The 23,416-nt window shown below is 42.4% G+C and overlaps 1 protein-coding gene across 1 annotated transcript in view; it reads left to right on the top strand.

Moving 5' to 3' along the window:
* Window positions 1-21,070, top strand: part of LOC142497264 (ATPase family AAA domain-containing protein 3-B) — a 62,038-nt gene extending 40,968 nt beyond the window's left edge. Inside the window, exons 13-16 of the mRNA XM_075604799.1 lie at window positions 3,980-4,050; window positions 13,401-13,568; window positions 14,892-15,000; window positions 20,430-21,070. Coding sequence (XP_075460914.1) covers window positions 3,980-4,050; window positions 13,401-13,568; window positions 14,892-15,000; window positions 20,430-20,609 — 528 coding nt within the window. The 3' untranslated portion in view covers window positions 20,610-21,070. The remainder of the gene's footprint in view (window positions 1-3,979; window positions 4,051-13,400; window positions 13,569-14,891; window positions 15,001-20,429) is intronic.
* Window positions 21,071-23,416: the final 2,346 nt, after the last annotated feature.

Genomic DNA, 23,416 nt, shown 5'->3' on the forward strand with positions numbered 1-23,416 from the left:
GGTCAAGGGTCTTCTCAACTTGCTCAACATTTAGCAGTCTCACACTACTCTATACCACCCTGAAGGAGACGCTCTGCCGGAAAGGTTCAACCGAACCAAAAAGCCGAATGGAGCATGCATGTTGAACCGCTAGTGCATGCCTACAATTGCACCAGACATAAATCCATGGGGTACACCCCTACTTCATGATGTTTGGCCGAGAAGACCGACTGCCTGTGGACATCTGTCTCTGGGTATCCACTGATGGAGTGCCAAACATGACCCACTATAAATGTGAGACGACTTTAGGATAGCATTCACAGAGCATATCAGTTGGCAGAGCGAGCCACCGCCCAACTGAATGAAAGCCACAAGCAGCGATATGACCGCAAGGTACGTTATCGGGAGCTTCAACCTGGAGACGCCGTTCTCCTGAGAAATTTAGGATTACCGGGAAAGCATAAGCTTGTGGACCGCTGGCATGAAGCTCCCTTTGAGGTTGAGTCCCAGATGCCGGGCCTCATATTCTACCGAATACGAGATACAGATGGGAGGGTAAAGGTCTGACATCGCAATCACTTGCTACCCATTCTTCAAGTGGGGGAATGTGACCCTGAACCAGATTCAATGGCCAGTGAGCCAGAAGGGTCCGAGGAGAGTCCAGATTTGGTAGCCGAACTGAAGAAAGATCCTTTAGAAGGAACCTCCGCCAACTCAAATGGAGATTGGTGGACACCACCCGAGGAAGTAGCGGGTAATGGGCCAGTGCCTAATATACCATCCCCATTGGCTTCAACAAGCCATTCCCTCAACCTAAGATGCCCAAGCTTTATTCCCCAAAGAGACTGTTCAGAGACTGAGTCACACCTTAGGAGAGGGCCAGGGCCAGGGCCTCAAACCAATGGTAGCCTCTCCACAGAAGAATGTCGGAGAAGAGACAGGAGTCGGTGAGACGCCTGCCAATAAGAATGGCGTATGATACATGAGGGGGGCCTCACTGAGTCTCAGCAGCTGTCTCTGAGCAGGTTCGCGTCTGTTATGACCATGCTCACCAAATTGCTCAACCTTGTTTAGAGTTGTAATTCCCAGTTAAGAGTTGAATATGATATTATGCATTTTTTATTATATAAACTTTGTGAATGTTGTTCCCAAGCGGGGATGTTGGCTTCTCCACCGGGGAGAGGAGGAAGCAGAGACCCCCCCCACCTTACCTACAGTGAGGGGGAGCTGCTGCTTTGAGCCACTGAATTTAACAGACTCAAAGAAGGGTCTCTTTCAGTGAATAAGGGAAATAAAGCAACTATTTTAAGAAACATCTGTCCAGACATAGCTCCACCAGATTTTTTTTTTTCTCTAATCTGGTGCAGTTTTTTCCCCCCAGAATTGCACCACTTTCGCCTTGATACATTGACAACATTGTGTTTTGGCGTATGACTTGGGATCACATGCAGCATTTGCAGATATGAGGTCTGAACTTATGACCTCTTGTTAACTTTTGTGAAACAGTCATTAATCCAGCAGGTACAGATCGCACAAGACCCCAGGAAGCAAGACTGTCGCCTTTTACTTTGACATACACCAGAGCTCTTGTAACAATGACATACAGTCCTTTTATGATTAAATAAGACATAATAGGTAGTTATCTGATTTATACAATGCCTGCTGCACCCTATTGCATCATGCAACCGCACTGAAGGTTATAAAGGCTAAAAGCTATCACAGACCCGTGACTCGGTGAGTAAAGACACTCTCTGTAAACAATGACACTGAGTTGGAAGCAATAACAACTTTATTTTATATAAAGTTTTTCATATTTTTCATATATATTGCATAATATATTTCATATTTTATTTCATATAAATTTGCACACCTGGAATGCCCTTCCCCTCAATACCCAACTAGCACCCTCTCTATCCACCTTTTAAGACCCACCTTAAGACACATTTGCTTAAAGAAACATGAGTAGCACCGTGGCTAATACTATATGCACAATACATAAAGCTTGGCCCCCTGCAGACGCACTTACCAATATGCCCTCCTACTGTCTCTGTACGTTCTTCCTACCTACCAATTAGATTGTAAGCTCCTTGGAGCAGGGACACTTCTTCCTAAATGTTACTTTTATGTCTGAAGCACTTATTCCCATGACCTGTTATTTATATGATTTGCTATTTACGTATTACTACTGTGAAGCGCTATGTACATTAATGGCGCTATATAAATAGACATACAATACAATATCGTCCTTTTCTCCCAATGGGACTCAAAGCACTTCACAATTACAGTATATAGCAGTATAATACACAGCACATAGGAATTTTACAGACACGAGCCCTGCCCAGATGAGCTTACAACCTATGATTTTGGTGTCTGAGGCACAGGGAGATAAGATGACTTGCCCAAGATCACAAGGAGCCGACACTGGGAATTGAACCAGGATCCCCTAATACAAAGTGTCTTTACTCAATGAGCCACTCCTGGTTCAAATCCCGGTGTTGGTTACTTGTGACCTTGGGCAAGTCACTATCTCCCTGTGCCTTAGGCACCAAAATCAGATTGTAAGTTCATCTGGGCAGGGGCAGTGTCTAAAATTCCTATGTTCTGCGTACCACACTCTATACGGTCATTGTGAGGCGCTTTGAGTCCCTTTGGGAGAAAAGCACTATATGAAATATTATTATTTATAAACGCATGCTACAAAAGACTCAACTGTGAAGAGTAACCTTTTTGTCAGTGGGTGTATCTGCACAGCATTGCAGAGCAATATGCTTAGAGGACAGCATTATCTGATCAGTGTGCAGATGTGATAAGCTGATTCATTCATTTTGGCAGGTACATGGTAAGTTAGAGCAGGCAGCTGCCCGCCTCTTTCTTAATTAAGTGACTCGGCATACAGATTTTTTTTTCGATCCCTGAATGTGAGGAGTGGACACTAGGTTTTTGCTTTTACGTTCTTCAAACAAAACTGTCCCATCGCCTTCAGCTATGTGGCTTTCTCGATTAGCTGATTGACGATGAAGTTTGCAAATTAAGACACTGCAGGTGGTTGGGCTTTGGAAATAAGTATAAATTTAAAAAAATTAAAAAAAAGTCAAGGCGTAATAATGGAAGGATTCCAGCAGGGAATCATCCTTAATTTGATGCATTGCAACGTCCAGTTAATGCAGCTCTGTATATACACACAGACTCTGCCAACAAGCTTACAATGTAATTTTTTACAGGGAGTGGGGGGGAATCAGTGATGGTGGTTGACAGGGTATTAAACCACAATTCATACTGCTCCTTCTCCCCTCCCTTATTTGAAAGCAGAGATGGAACAGAGCTGAATTGCGCCACTCAAAGCTACAGGACCCGCACAGTTACGGAGATATATAATTGTGAATGTCCCTTACAAGGTTTCTTGTCCGGGAGAAACCATATTGCCATTGGAATCGGCCTCACTGGTGGCCAATATCTCTCTAATATTCTATTGTTGACTTTAAATAATTTTTGGTGTGCATTACCTATATTTTTTTGATGAACAATAGGAATCTGTGACATTGCAGCTTCCATTTGGATGACCCTGCAGCCATCCTTGTTTTTTCTTGCAAGTACTAGAACAAGTAAAACAATTTTTTTTTTTTTATATATATATATATAGAGAGAGATTTATAGATGGATATCTTCAGCAATCGGGGGTTCTCCAGTTCTTTAAGTATGGCAGTTAAGCTCTGGAGGACCCCCTGGTTCATATAAGGTTTAAAAAAAAAAAATGGTGAAACAATATCTCATTGTTTTTGTTTTTTTAACATCAGAATACCTGTACACATTTTTGAGACACGGCTCTTATACAATGGACCTATTCACAACTTCAGAGCTGTTGGGCTTGCAGGACCAATGCAGTGCATGTCCCTCCAGAATTGAAGCAAACTGTAAGATGCACAGTAACTCAGGAAAGACTATTTTTGAAGGAATGATGATTTATTCCCTGACCATGTCCTTCCCGTGTCTCATTTTACAGGAAAAGATCAGTGAAGATCTGAGGGCCACTTTAAATGCTTTCCTCTACAGGACAGGGGAGCAGAGCAACAAGTAAGTGCTTGTCATGTGCCATGGTGCTGTCATTGGTCTGATCCCTGTGTATCTTTCCTTGTCTACCAAGCAGCATGGTAACCTTCCCTAGAGTACGGTGTTCAGTCCAGGAGACCACATCTCCAGAATGACATTGTGCAAAGAGAGGCTACTAAAGTGGTAAAGTCATTATGACTGAGTCACCTTTGCTGAAGCAGGGATGTCCAGAAGACCTGTTGGTGGCCCTTGAGGACCGACATTGGCCACCCCTGGTCTACATTGTAAAATGTTTCGGGAAAGACTAAAGGACCTCAACATGTATAGCTTAGAGCAGAGAAGGAAGCGGGGGAGATATGATTGAAATGTTCAGATATTTAAAGGGTTTTAACCAGCCCCAATTTCGGAGAGAGAAGTGCTAGAGCATGGGGTTGTGCGTTGAAGCTTCAGGGTGGCGGGCTTGGGAAATGTGAGGACGGTCCCCGGGGAAAGAATGGTGGATTCGTGAAAACCTTTCTCAACTGAGGAGATCTAGCAAGGGAATTCTAAAATACTTTGGGTAGACTTGAGACTAAATCCTAAATTGGCTCTTTTTCAATGATCAAATGGGGTCTGAGGTTTTATAGCACATAGGAAAAGAGACAGACTAGGTGTGCCAAACAGTTCTTATCTGCCATCACATTCTTTGTTCCTGTAGTAACATAAAATTGCAAACAAACTTTAGATTTCTTTTATTTATTTTTTACACGGGTACCTTCAAACTCCTTTAGATATTACCTAAATCATGGGTGCTGAGCTCCACTCCTCAAGACCCTCCCCCCCCCCCCCCACCCCCCAACAGGTCAGGTTTTCAGGATATCCCTGCTCCAGCACAAGTGGCTCAGTCTTCAACTGAGCCACCTGAGCTGAAGCAGGGTTATCCTTAAAACCTGACCTGTTTTGGATAGTCATGAGGACTGTAGTTGAGCACCTCTGACCTAAATAATGGTTTATTAAATTATTAGCTAAAATCTTGCGCTCCCCCAGTTTGCGCACCGCTGGACAAAGCCACCTGTGCTGAAGCAGGCATGTCCTGAACACCTGACGGCAATTGAGGACTGCAGTTGCCCACCCCTGGTCTATACTGACACTGTATAAAATTGGTACAGTATAAAATTAGTAGTGTAGGACCTGCTGATTGAACAAAATGACCCATACTTATGAGAAGAATAAAGTGAGAAAAAACAAATGGTAATGAACTAAATCATGTAATCCTGAATGTAGCAGTCAGGCTTCTTTGTCTATTGTATATCTGAGGTCACTCTCCCACTCCAATTGACACACACACACACACACACACACACACACTTTATATATATATATATATATATATATATATATATATATATATATATATATATATATATATATATATATATATATATAATATGCTGTGGGTTTGAGTTTAGAGCTTGCTAAGACTGTGTATATACAGTTTTGTACCCTGATTGTTGTAATAACTTAATATTTTTTAGGCATTTAGACCTCTTCACTTAAAGCTGCAGTTCTGTCAATATCCTGCATGTGTGTTTTTTTTAATAAATCAGTTCTGTAGTAAGAAAAAATACTTTTAGCATTTTCTGTTTTTAAAAAAACAACTTTGAAAGACAAATTTTCTTGTATTCTATTTTAACAACCATTTGCTAAGGCACTGCCCCTTCATGTCCTGTCACAAGCTCTGGCACACCCCTTTGTCAGCCTTGCCCTCCCTCTAGCACTTGTCAGTGCAGGAGTGCTCATGAATATTCATGAGCTTCCACTGAGTGACAGAAGCAGAAGAAAAACATATGCCATATCTAAAGATCTTGCCAAATTTTGCCGATCAATACATGGAGAACGAATTGACTGGCAGCTATACAGTTCTTTAGGTAATTAGAGATTGCCCACATTAAACTATTGAAGTAAAAAAAATAATTAAAAAAAAAAAAAAAAGACTGAACTGCAGCTTTAAGCCCACTAAATTCACTATATACACAGTCAAAACCTGATGAAGGGGCCCTTTTAAGGTTTCCTTTAGCTCTCTTTGGTTTTCTGCTATGGCCTATTTTGTTTCCTTTTGTATATTCTCTTTTTACTAATTTTTTGTTGCATTACATAAAATATGATTTAATTGAAGTAAGCATGTTTTTTTTATTGATTAAATGCGTCCAATATACAAATGGAAGAAGATTAGTCAGTGAAATGTTAATCTTTGTTTATTTTCTTCTCTGAAAGGTTGGAACTCTGCTTCAAACATACTATAGACATGCAAACCTTTTACAGGGGGGTGGGGGTGGGGGTTGGTCTGTCCCCTGCCTGTCCCCTCAATCTGGGTTCACAGATTAGGCCTGGGACATAGTAAATTGAAGCTCGCTGAGTTGCGCTCCTGCTCTGCCTCGCCTGCTGAAAATTGAGCTTTTTTCTGTCCTTGCAGGCGAGGCAGTGAGCGTGCTCTGGGGGCGGGGCGGAGGCGTGTAGGGAGGTGGGGCTAGTCCCCCGCTCGCACCCAATGGGACCGCTCCTCCGCTTCCCCGAGCGGCAAAATTGAAACTTGCCTATCTCTGCAAAGTTTCTGAGCCTCCGCACGCATCAGCACGCATGCTGAGGGGGAAACTATAGCCGCGCTGATGACAGATGCAGGGGGTTTGGGCATCTGCTCAGCGCGGCTCAGCCCGCCTCAGCGAGCTTGAATTTACTATGTCCCAGGCCTTAATCGCCATGTGCATTGCAATTTCATTTAATATGCTAATTTGCAAAATTCTCTAAAGATCAATGGATTCGCTTAATGCAGAGATTTTTGAAATAGGATGCTCACTGTTTCACTCTGATATTTTAATGAAATCTTGCTAATTTGGCAACATTATTTGAGTAATGGGGGAGGAGGGGGAGAGAGGGGGACATAAAATGTCACAAGTGCACTTTGGACAGGTTTGTTTGCACAGGTTTGTTTGCACATGTCTACATGGCGTCTACATGGCTGTAGCTTGTACAGTATCCCTGAAGAGTGAAGGAGTTAAGTAGAAAAAGAGTCACTGTCCTGTTTCTGCCTGCAGGGTGGATTAGATTAATGTCTAGTGATTAAAATCTTTTGGTTCCATAATGAGCAATGCTAATCGTCCAGCTTGTTAAAATGACATGTATTCTGTGAACAATCTGGGACATGAAGCACACAGGGAAAATAAAAAGCTGCACAATCTAATTATGCTGGTTTTAATGGTTTTAAATCCGTCTTAAAGAGTCAGTGCATTTTTGTTGTAATTCCGCAGTATTTTTTATGTGCTTGCATGAATGAGGCAAAGTGATTTCCTGTCCCAAACAGCTTTACTTCTTGATTGCCAGAGTGGCTACTTTGCACAGCAGTGAAATTGTTAATGTTGATACAAACCAACATACAGAAACACATGGCTCTTTACAGGGACAAATAACAGGACATTGACAGATTTGTAAATCGTAGGCGGATATATTCAATACACTGTAAAGCAGTATTCCCAAGTTAGGAGTAAACGGGTTCATAGGATATTGAATAGGGGCAAAGGTCCCTTTTATTAGGCCTTAAAAGGATTACTTCACTTTAGGTGTAGGAGATCCCCTTTAACTGAATTGCCTGCCAAAATCTGATTGAGCACATAAATAGAGTGAATTAATGGCTATAGCAAGTTAAATGTAGTTGGTGTGGCTTTCAAACATTGTATAAGTATTTTTTTTTTTATGTGTTAAATATTTAATGACTCCACAGTAACCGAATGCTTTGGAGTGGTTTTTTTTACAATCTTAACCTAATTTAGTTTATGATGAGATTTCTATGTAAAATGTTTATGCAGTGAGATTGTCTTTCCCTTGTATTGTTTGGCTAATGATAGAAGCATGATTAGTCGGAAGGCACTAGAGAACAATAATTACTATATAGCTGGAATTGAACCACCACAAAGAAAATAAACACTCATTTTTACACAAGAGGCAAAGAAGTTAAAATCTTACCTTTTTAGGTGGAATTGAATGTTTCTAAGGACGCTGATTACATTGATACTTTGCTTAACAAAAAAGGACACAAAATACTTTCTCTCCACTGAAACACCTCTCACTAAAATAACTAATGACCTCTATGCTGCAAAAGAGAGGGCTCATTAGGCCGCGTCCATAGTAGAACGTGCTAGGTTCCACGCTCCTCCGTGACACGGCGGCACACTTGAAATATGAACTTGTTTGTATTGCGAAGCGCCGCTCTCCCTGTAGCGCATGTGCTAGCGCGTGCGACTATGCCCATATGCATTGATTTGGATCTTGCTTTTATTACAATATTGGATCTTGCTTTTATTACAACCCCCAACATTGTGAGTAGGATCATTGGAGGTTATTTAAAATATTTTTTTCACCATTTCACGGACGTTACTACTCTATATCGTGTGTTTTTTTCTGTACAGTCCCCCACTCCCCTAGGTTTATCACACAATCAGGCCTCGGGGTCACGCATGCGCAGAATGAGGGGCTTTGCTGAAGTTGCGCATGCGTAGAACAGTGCATTGCCAGATCCGCTTTCCGGCGATTTTTACTTTGTGGCGGGTCCTTGGAACGGAACCTGGCGCATGACTGGGGCCCTGCTGTATCTCATTTGCGAACACCTCCTCTTCTGTCGATCTCTCTCTCTCTCTCTCTCTCTCTGTAGGAGTACCCCTGGGATCTGTACTTGGACCTGTTCTCTTTTCTCTGTATGCACACTCTAGGTCAGGGGTGTGCAAACTGAGGCGTGGGGGGGGATGCTTAAATAGAGGTGCTCCACACTCCTCCACAGAACATTTTAAATTAAATGCCCGGGGAGCGCGATAGGCCTCTGTATATCTCTCACCTTGTCTCCGGCGGCATCTGACGGCGCGAAGTCAAATGACAACGTGACGTCAAATTACGCTGCTGAAGCCGGAGAAAAAAGGTAAGGGGGTGGGGGGTGCAAAGAAAACTATTTGAGCACCCCTGCTCTAGGTGACCTGATCACATCTCTTGGGTTCAAATATCGCCTCTATCCAGATGAGACACCTTTACTTTTAAAACCCCGGACCTTACACCTGCTGTACAGACCAAAGTCTCTCTGCTATATCATGCTGGATGGCTCTCCGCCGGCTAAATCAAACATGTTAAAGAGGGAGCTCCTATTACTTTCTTCCAAGCCTGGTCCTACTGTCCCTTCTACATTACAGACAACAGGGAGGAGAGCAAATGGCTATACCGCTCCCTACACTCAGAGTGTAATCACATGGCAGCAAACAGGAACGAGATTCCAACACCAGACGGGGTACGTCATCGCCCACACCTTAGGGGAATAGCTGACCACATCCCGCCAATAGAACAAGATGCCAAGATTTTGCTACTGCTCGGCAGGGACATCCTGAGAGTGCACAAAATCCGAGAACAGCGCAACAGACCCCACAACGCCCCATTTGCCCAAAGACTCGACCTAGGATGGGTGATAGCAGGCAATATATGCATTGGCAAAGGGCACAAACCAGACACTTGATGCCCGCAGAACAAATATAATGGAACGTGAACACATCCCTCTTCAACCCATGTCTTGGCCATATCTAAGTGACAGGAAAGCCTAGCAAGGAAGAGAAACTAGGTTATACCCCTGAGAACCACAACAAGTATTCATATCAGAGGAATGTGCCAATGGCCTAGGATGTTCAGTTGTCCAGACCCTCTGTGTGCAAAGTGAGGGGCCCTGCGCGCTTCCCGAATGCATTTAAATGAATGCCGGAGGAGTTGCAGGGCCTCTGTAAACCTTACTTACCTTGATTCAGATGCTCCTGGTGACGCGTCACCATGGCAACGCCGCGAGGTCATGTGACGTCACGTTGCCAGGACGTCTGAATCAAGGTAAGAGGGGGGCGCGAGGGGAGGGTGACAGCCAGCAGGGGGCGCAGGGAAAAAAGATTGCGCTCCCCTGGTCCAGACAACAAAAGATAATATGCGAACTTCACCAAATGGAAGATCTTTGTCAATCACCTTCAGGAGATTGTTTTACCTTGAAATAACAATTGGACAACTCTGCCTCCACTCCATCCACCCAGTGGACATCTAACCAAAGGAAAGGGAGCTGAGAAATCAACACAGACAGATCAGTGGCATGATGGGTTAGGGTCTACAGCTACAGAACCCTGCGGACCACACTATTGGGTTAGAGTCCACAGCTCCCCATCAGAGCACGTCATTGCTTACAGAACCAGAGTCTCTGACGGTCGGAAGAGATCCCATCTGTTCCAGCAGATATAGGTCCATTAATAATTCCGGAAACGGTTACAGAAATCCACCCTCCAGTCTGTGCTGTGGTCACAAACGTGACACCTGAAAATATTCTAGAACTTCATCGTTCCTCTAAATGGACAATGCTCCAGCGAGGGTTCGCACAGTTCAGGCAGGCTACCACTGCTCTCAACCACACAACTGTGGGTAGAATAGACAGTCTTTTGTAAGGAGGCTTACCACGACAGCCAAGTACTATCAGCACAGTGACCGAGGCAAATGTGGTCGCCCCCAGTTGCGTCCAAAGGGGGACACATACAGACAAGACCAACTGTGCCAATGGAAAAGGGAACCTCTCTAAAGGGAGTTCCTTCCGGAAGCAGAATCCTGCGACTAACAAGGGCGACTCCATAAGAACAGGTGGTCGCCTTACCAATCCCCAAGTGTGCTGGGAACGCACGGTTGGAATTACCCAACCAGTCTTCACAACCCTGGAGGGAAGTCCAGCCCGTCTTTCCCATGAGCCTTGACAACGCTCATCACAATTCCAGTCTTTGTCGGAGCCAGAACTTTTGCCCGGAGTTGGGGTGCCACTACTTGGGTGTCCCTATTATTCATGGGCTTACCCATTTTATGGACTCTTAAGAAATAATGAGGAGCACCCAGTAATCTCGGATTTTTGCACCTACCTTGACACCTGGAGCTGGAGCCCAATGGTACCGGCTGGTACCATCTGTCATGTTTACATGGACTGTTTATATATTGTTCTATTGTGTTCCACATGGTTACATTAATATAGTGGTATCTACAGATACCAGACGGGGAGTGTCCTGGAACAGGATTGTGTTTTTTCTGTTTTCAGGCTGCCAGCACTCCTCAGCCAAACTGTTGCAACAATGTTGCAATCCCTTGTGGGTTTCTTGGCTCCAGTCAGTACCTTGGCAACCCCCCTGCCTTTTTACCAGGATGGACTGCTCCCCCTTCCCTTACCAGGTAGTATTGTCCCAGTAGATTTCCCTTCAGACCAGCATGCTGTCTTTTAGTACCAGCAGCCATCTTGAGCAGTTATCTCTCCTATCCTGGTAAAGTTACTAATTTTTACCTATCCCTGTATCTTTCCCACTGCCCTCATAGCTCCCTCTCCCCTCCATTACTCTTATGTCCCAGTGTTCCCTCAGTACTTTTTCCCCCTTTTTATTTGTATGTTGTTGCCCCAAAAAAACACTTCAGCAAGTAAGAAGGTACCCTTGCTGGATATATGGGATTGAGTTAACCGGTCTGTCTATACGCATCTATCAGGGTGTGCTTGGTCCAGAACACCCTCTGTATCTACTGTGAAACATCACTTTAACGAAGCATACGGATTGGTCAGTGGCTGATACTATACACCTCATACACCTCATACATCGACCTTGGCCCCTTGCAGATGCACTTACCAGAACACCCTCCTACTGTCTCTGTAAGATTTCGCTACTTGCCACTCAGATTGGGGCAGGTACTCCTGTTACTTTTATGTCTGAAGCACTACAGGCATACCCCGCATTAACGTACGCAATGGGACCGGAGCATGTATGTAAAGCGAAAATGTACTTAAAGTGAAGCACTGCCTTTTTTCCACTTATCGATGCATGTACTGCACTGCAATCATCATATATGTTCATAACTGATGTAAATAATGCATTTGTAACAGGCTCTATAGTCTCCCCGCTTGCGCACAGCTTCTGTACAGGTAGGGAGCTGGTATTGCTGTTCAGGAAGTGCTGACAGGCGCATGCACGAGCTGCCGTTTGCCTGTTGGGCGATATGTCATTACTCACGAGTGTACTTAAAGTGAGTGTCCTTAAACCGGGGTATGCCTGTAATTCCCATTGTGTTATATTGTGTCGTGTATTACTGCTGTGAACCGCTATGTACATTGATGGCGTTGTATAAATAGACATACATACTTTCTGATGGGTAGGGGGGGTTCTCTCCTATGTAGGACAGCCCATTTAAATCAGGTGTTTTCTGATACCTTGTATGTCTTTTATTTATATAGCGCCATTAATATACGTAGCGCTTCACAGTAGTAATACTTGTGACAATCGTTTAAATAACAAATACAAATAACATAATGGGAATAAGTGCTTCAGACATAAAAATTAACATTTAGGCAGAGGAGTTCCTGCTCCGAAGAGCTTACAATCTAATTGGTAGGTAGGAGGGCATTCTGGTAAGTGCATCTGGAAGGGGCCAAGTTTTATGTAAAAGGTGTATAGTATTAGCCACGGAGCTACTCGTATGCTTCGTTAAGCAGGTGTGTTTTAAGGTGGGTCTTAAAGGTGGATAGAGAGGGTGCTAGTCTGATATTGAGGGGAAGGACATTCCAGAGGGGTGGGGCAGTCAGTGAGAGGCTTAAGGCGGGAGAGGACTTTAGATACAAAGGAGGTACAGAGAAGACATCCTTGAGCGGAAGGCAAGAGTCGGGATTGTGCATAGTATTATAATTGTTGGTACTTGTCTGGCTTTTTTCGAGAGCTGGTGAAGGTTTCACACTAGAGTCGCACTTCAGAGGTCAGAACAGTATAGATAAACTTTGTAATCAAGTAAGAAGCGTTCAACACCTATTGGTAACTGAAGAGGTCTGCCTCTAATCCTAGGGGAAGCGAGACCTCCGCTAATGCCAGTCATGAAAAGGAGTCTTGTATTTGCTTATTTTTTTTAATAAGTATTATGGTGTATGGGGGGTAATTGATAATAGAAGCTGGTTCACATAATATTCCACGTGTATGTGATCCTCAAGACACTACAGGAACCCTCAGTATTTATAGGCGTAAAAGTATCTGCAACCTTCAGTTCAAGCTAATATTAAATGGTGCTATGCCATAATACACCTTACAGCTCATTCAATGGAATGGCATGTATGGTGTGGCGTCATCAGTGCTTTGCAATACCCCCTATTAGCTAGCGAATTAAACTCCTCTGGAAGTAATCTGTGTTTTGTTTTATTGTTGGTAGACCCAAAGTTACCATCTTGTTATCCCTGACATTAGCATCTGTCAGTGAGCTTTGACATAGTTTGTCATTTGTACAATTTAGAATCCTCGTCTTTGCAAGTAAATAACTTTGTGTGTTTCTGATCGTAGGTTTATGTTGGTGTTGGCCAGTAACCAGCCTGAACAATTTGACTGGGCCATCAATGACCGAATAGACGAGATTGTTAACTTTGATCTCCCAGGGCTGGATGAGAGAGAGCGATTAGTCAGGCTTTATTTCGACAAATACGTCTTGAAGCCAGCTACTGAGGGCAAACAGTAAGTACGGCACTACCCAAAAACCTATATCCTGTTCTTAAACCTTTTTAGTCCAGAAGATATTTTTACATCTACTCAAAATAGAACACCAGGGATTATTTTTTATTTTTTTTCACAATGACATATGTGCTCAACATGAAATTAAGGGAAAGTACAGTATAGGCAAATTGAAAGAACACGTTTTGAGCAACAAAAGGCATCTGTAACTTGGTTATACAGAGTGGGCAATGCTCTATTCAAGGTGTGTTTTTTTTTTTTTCAAACTTGTAAGAACTGCGGGTCCCTTTTTTTAAATGTGGCGGAAGAACCTCAATCTAAATGTTATGAATGTGAAAAAATACTATTCCTTTGGTAGTCTGGCTATGGCATTGGCTAGACTGTGTTGCATACATTACATAAGTGTTCAAAGTTATTACATTTAAAAAGATATAGAAAAATGGTCTTCCATTACTTTCTGAAAGGACCAAAATGAGCTTTCCTTATAGATGAAATTATGTTGCACAGAGCCTCTGAAAACTCGCATGACTCTTCAAGTGTACTGTTAGGCAGCGGCCCCGCTGTATGCGTGCCTGCCAGGCTGGCGGCGCATGCAGCTCGGATCCCCGGTCTGCAGGGGGCGTAATGGGGGGCGTGGCCATGTCACCCGGCAGGTTTGCCCTCATTGGCTGAACCACCGGGGGGCCACCACGCTTCTTGCCAGTATTGAGCTCAATTTTCCCGTCTTCAGGAAAAACTGTATACAACAAAAAACAAAGAAAGATGCCCAAAGCTACTTCCAATGTGACAAAAATACACAGTGCAATACCTATATATTCTCTTGAAAAAGGGTAATTTAGTTCAACCCTTTGGCCAAAGCGTCTTAAGGAAAAACTGGCTGTGCGGCGGCCACCCCTTGTAGTGGGCCCGGCCCCATTGAGGGGCGGCTCTTGTTCCTGCAGCGCCCACCATAGCGGGTGCTGCAGCGGGTACCTGGCCTTATAAGAAGACGACCCATGAGCATTCGAATGCTATGTTCTCTAGAAGTTCATCTATGAGGACACCTGTATTGATGCCTTGAAAGGAATTACAACTTTCAAAAATTCACAACGAATCTACCTTTCTCCACGACCACTACAGCTATTAGGACTTTGAACCTATTAGTACTGCCATTGCCACATTTTTTTCATGGAACCCCTGAACACCTCCCGCAGGTTCCACAGAACACCGATTGAAAACCACTGTTCTAGTCCATGTACTTTTTCCCTCTTCGCACAATGAAACATCCGTAAAATAAATTTTACATTGTTTTAACCATTTATTTATTCCTCCCCCCCTTTTTACTAGACGTTTAAAAATTGCTCAGTTTGACTATGGGACAAAGTGTACGGAACTAGCGACGCTAACAGTCGGCATGTCTGGTCGAGAGATTTCCAAACTGGGAGTTGCATGGCAGGTGAGTTGCAAATGGGTAGCTTATGTCCTCTCCTGTATTATGTCAATGGCTCTTTAAACCTGGCTGCTGGAGTGCTCTCTGAATACAACCCGGAGATGCAGCATGAGGCAATGCGAGTTGTAAGCCAAATAATTCCTCTCTTACTGTACACATCCTCCCGTCATAACTGCTTCACACACACCGGGGCACATTTATGAAGTGCTGGTGTGGGTTATCTCCCATTGACTATGGGAGCTATTGCTGCATTGGGGAGATAGCCCGTACCGGCACTTGATAAATGTGCCCCATAGTCCTATATATGTTATGGACATATCTTTGATAAAAATAATTATTTTAGTGTTGCAATGCTGTTCCATCGTAAAACTAATTGTGAGACCTGGTACAAAGGACCTATCCAAGTGTCTTTCTGATATTTTTCAATTAAGTTCTATACACCGGTCCTTTTTCATTGTTTACAATGTCCCCGGTGTGACAAAAGAACATCATAATGTTGTTATAAAAGAGGAAGCAAGCACAAAAATGATGCACAGCCCGATATGAGCTTGGGCAGCTCAGCCTCTGTAACAAATTGCAGAAAATGACTTTGCAGAGCCACTTTTAGGATGATTATCTCCGCTGGGTGAATAACCGTTTGCATTAGCGAGGGCTGGCGTGCAGGAAGCCTCAGCGCTGCTGCATTGAGCGAAAGCATTTACATTGACTGTCTCCCCATAGGCTACTTTGCTTTTTGTCAGGCTTTTGTTGATTGTGAGAAGCAATTTATTCCAGACTGCATCAGATGTGGATCAGGGTTGCATCTGCACAATGAAATGTAAGACTTGGATGTGGCTGCTTGTGAGGGAGTGCTAGCGTTTAGCTATGGCAACTAAACATGTTTGTGATAATTTCTTTAGAAGAAAAGACATTCATTAAACTGTGATCGTGCCGATCCGCACCATTTCAGTTGACTGGTTATCCCCCATTGTGTTTTATTGCCTTAAAAATAAAAAAAATAAACCTTCTGTTCTCTGCTAAAAATATTACCTTTCTTTTATTATATATACTGTAGCACTCAAGTAAATGTATATAAATAATTTTTTTCATAAACCCACAGTACACACGTTTTTCCTTCCCCATCACAGTGAAATGGTTTTTTGCTCCCTCCTAATGAAGTGCTTACTGAATGATTTATAAATGGAGTTTTCAGACCGTGAGTGCTTCTGACTACCCACGCTTTTTGCAGAAAAGAAAATTGGGCATTGTACCTCTAACCTGTTAAAGGCCAAAATGTCGACTAGTTCCTGATTTTTCCCACTTCATTCTGCATGGAAGAGGAAGTGCAAATCTTCCATTCTTTATGCTCTGCAGTTTCCAGAAAGCCACAGGGCTGAAACCCACAACAGTGCGCATGACGTGCCAGCTCTTGTGACATTCCTCTAATGCCACAGAAACAGGCAAAGGGTTAATGGTGTATTCAATATTAACCCCCTACCCAATATGGTGAAGTGGAGAAGCCTTTTAACATTGCAGGTTAGCAGTGTGTTGTAGGTGCTGGTAATACAGTAAACTATATTATACATATTTATTTGTATTATACTGTTCACTGGCTGAAAAGTCTGCAGTGCATTTGCAAATCTAGAGAACTATAAGACGCACAATAACAAATATCACAATGTACATAATTACAATTAAGAGCACCCCAAATATAATTGTTTTTGCAGAAATATTTCAGAAAACTCTAAATCTCCTAAATGTCACAGTATTCGAATGATACATGAAAGGAATGCAACTGGGCTGTGTAAGTGAAGCTGTGGCTTTAAATTTATGCTAATAAACACTGCATTATTTAGCAGTCGTCGGTAAATTGAGGAGCAAATGGTTACCTCTGCATCCAGCAGAGAAGAAAAATATGTCCAGATGATGGTACTAACTATGTCACTATAACCTCCAGTCGCTGCTGAGAGGGTAACCTTGTTAAAGGGTATCGCGCCTTCCAGCTTGGCTGAAGAGTTGCTTTGTCAGCCAAGTCTGCGGAAATGGGTTAACGTGTCCGCAGGGGGAGATAAAAGTATGAATATGAATGAGGCGGGATGCTGGTTTTAGTACGCCAGCAGCTCTCAGCAGGGACAGCCGCTTTCTCTCCCCGCCACCCCTCCCTATCCCTCATTCCCCCTTCCCGTTTGCTTCCCCTGACAGGCAGGGACCCCGCAGCTCAGCTATTTTTGGAAAGTCATTGAGAAAAGCAGCCAAGCGCAAAGCATCGCAGTATTCAGCGGCTAGATGCAGGGGCAAGACGATAGCTTGAGAGGGATGAACACTTTGTTAGGTGTTAAGCGCAGGAGGCAATGCTGACAGCCACCGCCGCATTGAATCCTTTGAAAGCATTAACCCCTGGGTTGCTGGAGTGCAGATTACTGAGCATTTTCTCTTGACTTTTTGATCGCATAGGAAGGTGTGTGTGTGTGTGTGTGTGTGTGTGTGTGTGTGTGTGTGTGTGTGTGTGTGTGTGTGTGTGTGTGTGTGTGTGTGTGTGTGTGTGTGTGTGTGTGTGTGTGTGTGTGTGTGTGTGTGTGTGTGTGTGTGTGTGTGTGTGGTGTCCCATTTGAAAATTTTAATCCTAAAGCAGCAGACTTCACTGATCATGATTGCGTTTTTTAATTGAGCTTTTGCCCTTTTCAGCACGGTTTTTATTTAAAAATTCTGGTTCTTCCCTTTTACACGAGCCAGGAGGTGGAGCCTTTTTAGAAGCAGTCAGACTGTTCCCGATAGAACACGAGGGAAAGTCTCTGTCCTAATTGTAACAGACTATTATATATTAAAACATATATTTATTTATTTTAGTGGGCTAATATCCTAAAAGCTTTTGAATTGTACATTGTGGAATTGACGGGCAGCTTTTAAATGTTTTTTATTTAGTAATTTTTTTTATTGAATTTTAAGATATGTGAAGTAATGACTTTGTATAAATCAAATGAGTTACAGTTTTAATTAAATACAGCAGTAGCTCACATGACATAACATACCCTTCAACATAACTCTATCCTCCTTAAATGGTTTCCATTACTATTTGTGGGTCTGAAAGTGCATAGAGATATTCTATGCAGTCAATTGGTATTCATTGGAGACGATTTGCTTTCAGAAAATGCTGTTTAATAGATGCAGTAAAAATAATTTCATGTTAATGACTGGTTATTTTGGACAAAAAGCTGGGAAACAAGGGCCCTATTATATTGTAAACCCCCAAAATACAATAAAGCTCATAAAACTGATATGCCACACTATCTTGTAGTAAAATGTGAATCTTTAGCAATTCATTATTAATAATTGAGCTTTAGATTGTCCTGTGTTTATATTGTGCATAGAATTTTACAGCCGCAATGAATATGCTGCATAGAGCTTAGTCTCCTTTCTTTGACCCAGATTAATAAGACATTCCCAAGGTCGCAAGGAACCTTTTAGTACAATGTCTCTTATTTAGGAATAATCTCTGCCCTGCAGTCGATACTTTCTCCATGTGAGATTTCTCCCTGTTCACACAGCAGAATGGCTGCTCAGTGCCCTCTAAATATGCTTCTGATTTTGCGGTGACCTTCAGCTAAGGATGGAAGGGGAGAACTACCCCCTCCCAGTTAATCCACATTACGAAGCCTCTGCACCGGAAAATCCCTCAAGAAAGCAGTTTGTGGGGAGGCATTACAAGCCAAAAAACGCTTGCACAGAGTGCTAGTGGATATACATGTTAGATCCTAGCTTCATACATTCATGAATAGAAATGGGCCTTCATTAACCCGAAGCATTGGTTCACCCCATTTACTCCCCATGTAATCAAATTCTAGTTTATTAACCCTTCCGCTGCTGCAAGGATGCACAGCAAGGGTTTGCTGGCTGCTTTACACAGCACGGTTTTAGGTGTATATATTCTTCAGTTCTTATCTATCACTTTGTAGTGTTTCAGCTTGTTATTTATTCATTGCAAACTCCCCCATTCCTTGACAGATTTTTCTCCTGCAGTGTTAGCGAGGGGAGGGAGAGCACAGCTCTCTTTAAATTGACACACGTCACATCGATGCACTGCAGTAGCTTTAAACACCTATTTGCAGCTTGGAAGGTCCTGTCGCTTTGATTATGGTTCTCTCCTGACTGAGTCTGGACCCCAAGCTGAATATGCACAGACAGCATTAGCCTCTACTGCTGACAAACAGAATGAAGCAGGGGGAGGGTAGGGCACGTGCCTTTCTGTAACCTTTCCTCTGCTGCCCTTATCTGCTCCTCTCTCACAATTCAAACCTTTTTTGGAGACCACCCCATTCTTTTGCCATCCAAATAAATGGTGACACTCCAATCTCTACCTGGTTATCTTAGGTTTTTCGTGACTTGGCTAAAGGTAGACGCATTGACTGCCCTCACAGTCCAAGTATAGTTTGCAAGCCAGAACGCCATACTAACGCAAGAAGAAAATAACAGCTGTAAATCTTTATAAATCATATTACTTGGCCAGTTTGGTAGTGTAGGCTGCCCACCATTTGCATAGCGCAGTTTCAAAATGATTTAAACTGAACTACAGTATGCAATAATATCTATCCATTTAAAGGTGCAGTGCCTCTTTAAGAAATGTATATTTAACATTGCTTATAACTTACACTATTCATCCTGGCTCGTCATTTATTTATTTTTATTGTGCAATTTATAGAATAGAATTGCTCATTGCAACTATACTGCTCTACAATTCTGAAATGATTGTAGCATTACTTCCTTGGAGAATGAGCTTTTACAAATGCCTTCACATCTCTTACATGGTGTATTTTGATTTTGGGAGTAGGACTTTAGGGTCTAACTTTTCTATTTTAAAATCAATATGATGGTGCTTCAATCCCTCAGTGAAATTCGACCGTTTTTGCAGCACTGGGAAAGTGTAGTAGCTTCTGGTAGCATCATTGCTAGCAAAACCACCTGAATGAATGAGGGGGAAGAGTTTCTATTTAACACCGCGTTCCCCTCACTAATGTCTTTCTATGGCCAATACTCATTTCGCATTGGGGATTCACCAGTGATTTGGCTCTTAGCAGGGGAGTGGGGCTTACAGTTCTTATGAAGCGATGGTTCTGCTCTGGCGGCATGTATGCTTAAAGTAATTTGGAGGTAGGTTGCTTGCGATTTATTGCAATCCCAATTCAGAGGGACTGCACCCATAACGCTTTTCCATTCACGATGCTTATTTCTTTTCTGCAGTATTATTCAGTAATGTGTAGCAGATGGACTTAATGAGTCCTGGGTCTGAGTATCTCTGCAGTGTGAGGGACAGACTTGGAAGGCTGTAGCTCCCTTCTGTCTTTTTGTTTTTTGGTCATCCTGTTATGCTGCAGACTTGTTTGAAAGCCTATCATTACTGTCTGTATTACTGCCAGTGACTTTTCCTTTCACCTTAATAACCATTATTTTACCCACCTCAGGCGGCAGCTTATGCCTCAGAAGATGGTATCCTGACTGAAGCTATGATTGACGCTCGTGTGGCTGATGCCATACGGCAACACCAACAGAAGATGGTGTGGCTGAAGGCAGAGGGCAAGGAGACAGGCAAAGAGCCAAGCAAAAACCCACCGCAACAGCACCTGGGGGGCACTCCTGTCTGAAAAGCATGGGGAAGAAACGGTGACCAGTGACCGTTGAACTGCCTTGACCAGCTGTCCTGCAGCTACTGGCTCCAATTTCAGTTGTGGGGACATCACCAAGAGTATTAACCTCTTAGGTTCTAGTGGAGTGGCATGAAGCTCTCTAGCAGACCAGAGGTTACACAACAGAGATCCAGGCTCGTGCCCTCAGGAGACGGCTACTTCAATTTCACATTTCATTCCCTATTGAACTAATTAGCATTTTTTTTTTATATATTCTTTTTAAGGTAACTGATTATTATATTATAAAAGTGAATCATTGTTTTAAAACAGAAGCTGCTGCATTAAAATGATCCAATGGTGGAAATGGAAACTACTTTGGCTAAAGTGTTTATATAGATATAGGTCAATAGCCAAATAAGTGAATTGATTGTGTGGAAGTGTTCCTCAGGACATACAAATTAAAATCCTCTAGTACTTTTTTTTTTTTTTTTTTTTTTTTACATGTTTTCACATCTACCGGTAATGGTGGTCCTGAAATAACGGTCATTTGTGTTATGGAACTCTTGACCTTTGTAGCCCTTAACCACCCATGCCCCATAACACACTTCCCAAGAAAGAGGCACTACAACTATTGGGGAAAATAGGGCCAAAGCTTTATTGATATACAATCAATCTATTAATTGGTAACTCAAACCCCCTTTACCAGATAATCATAAACAAGTTCATGGTGCGCCACACCCAATGGCTTAAACTTCACCCCAACTGCACCCACCACCCCTAAGCTAAACATAAAACTGCTCTTTCATCACACAACTGTGGAACAATCTCCTACCATCTGCCACAGCTTAGCCCACTTAACACCTTTAAAATGGACTTGGACACCCAAACAAAATGCCTTCAATAACATGCTGACAGTCATTAAAAATGTCAATAACTGCCTCAGACCTATGCCCTTATCATTACTACTCAGGCCACAGTCATGCATTTAAGGTCAATATGTTGAATGACAAAACCACATACACCTACGATAACATCAGACATACTATAGCTTATTTAATTTCCTCCTAACACAGTCAACTGCCTCCTTTTCCCTTCAGATATTGTGTAATAATATATCTGAAAGTTTGGTGTGAATATCAATCTGGTATGTTAATGCTTTCATTGTAAGGTCAGAGGACTTGGAGACATATTTATTAAGCGGTGTTCTTCCAGAAGACCCCTTCAGCACTGGAAGACACACTTCGCAACATTCATAAATATGGGCCTTACTCCCTTCTGTGCCTGCTGGGCTAATATCCTAAAAGCTTTCGAATTCTACATTGTGGAATGGACAGGCAAATCTGAAAAGGTCAGCTTCTTTTAAACGCTTTCATGGGCCTCACATCAATATCTGATGCATTAGTATGCAGAGAAAATGTGACTCCAGATGCCCCTATGTGGGACTTTTCTCTTCTTTCTACAGCAAACATTAGAAGCCAATTGTAATACAAGAACTAATGAGCGCACTTCTCCATATAGTGGTACCATCTTAACTTGTAACTTGCAGAAGAGCCTGCATTATACTAGTGTTGAGTGGAGGAATTATGGATTTTTAGTTATTCTGTTTGTAATGCATCTATATATTCCAGGAATTCATATTTCAACAGATTATCCAAGTGACATAGTGGGCAAAGCACAGAAGCTATTAGATAAATGCCTTAAACATTTTTTTTCAGGTATGGAAGAGCTAGCATGATGTGGCTTTCATCAGTTGTATTGTTAGAGAGAGATTTAATTCATTAGAGATCACTATAAGAGATAGAAGTGCTGCAATAATGCATCACCTGTGCATTGTGGCTACTTTAATGTAGCATAGTTGAGTCACTTATTTTAAGCAACTCCCTTAAAACCAAATCGAATGAGACAAAGTGCTACAACGCCTTTAAATGTAACGCACATGTGCTTCATAAATAACTGCAAAGCAGAATGGATACTGCAGCACCTGGGAAACATCAACATCACAAAGATTGAGATTTATGTCCTTCATTCCTCAAGGCTGCAAAAGGTATTGACATGTGAACACTGAAATAAGTTGCTTAATCAACTCTGCTGCAACATAAAAGTTCTCCCTTGTACCTCTTGAATTCAATAATGCAAATGTCCACATTGCTTTGAAAGGAAAACATGCACCAGTACAATGACGTTTTGAGCCAAAGAGCTTGCTTTATAATTTTTTCATTTATTATACAGGATAATAAAAGGATATTCCCAAAGTCACAAGACATCTATTGGAATCCCTTACAATTTTGTGAGTGTTAAAATAAAGTGATACTAATGTATTAACAAAAAAAGCTTGGTTTAGCATGCTGTCTAGTGAGGTGGTTTTTGGGAATATTTCTATTACTTGATAAGTTCATACTAAAACGTAACTTTTTTTTTACATTTTTTTTTTTTATTTTAATGGCTTTTGTTAATCTTACAATTTGTGTACTGTGTTCTACTTCACCAGTTGGGTCATGATGGCACTATTGCTAGATGTAAACAGATTTACAAGAAATGCACGTTTGATACAGTATTAGTATGGAAGGGGAAATTGTAGCTTGCCTGATACCACGCATGCCATTTATGCAGAGCCCCCACTGATCACGGGGCCCTATTTCTCCCCCATTCCAGCTCAACGGTGTGATTGCAGCCTGCATTTAGACAAACCACCTCCCTTATTCAGTGTCTCAGAGTGGAGCTTCACAACACCCATTATTTTTTTTAAAGGAAACGAAAAACAATGTGAAAGTGTCATGAAATGGAAGGGTCTATCGAAGTACCATACAATAACTAGAGACAAAATA

Source organism: Ascaphus truei, chromosome 6 (genome assembly GCF_040206685.1).
Source record: "Ascaphus truei isolate aAscTru1 chromosome 6, aAscTru1.hap1, whole genome shotgun sequence".
Taxonomy (NCBI): Eukaryota; Metazoa; Chordata; class Amphibia; order Anura; family Ascaphidae; genus Ascaphus; species Ascaphus truei.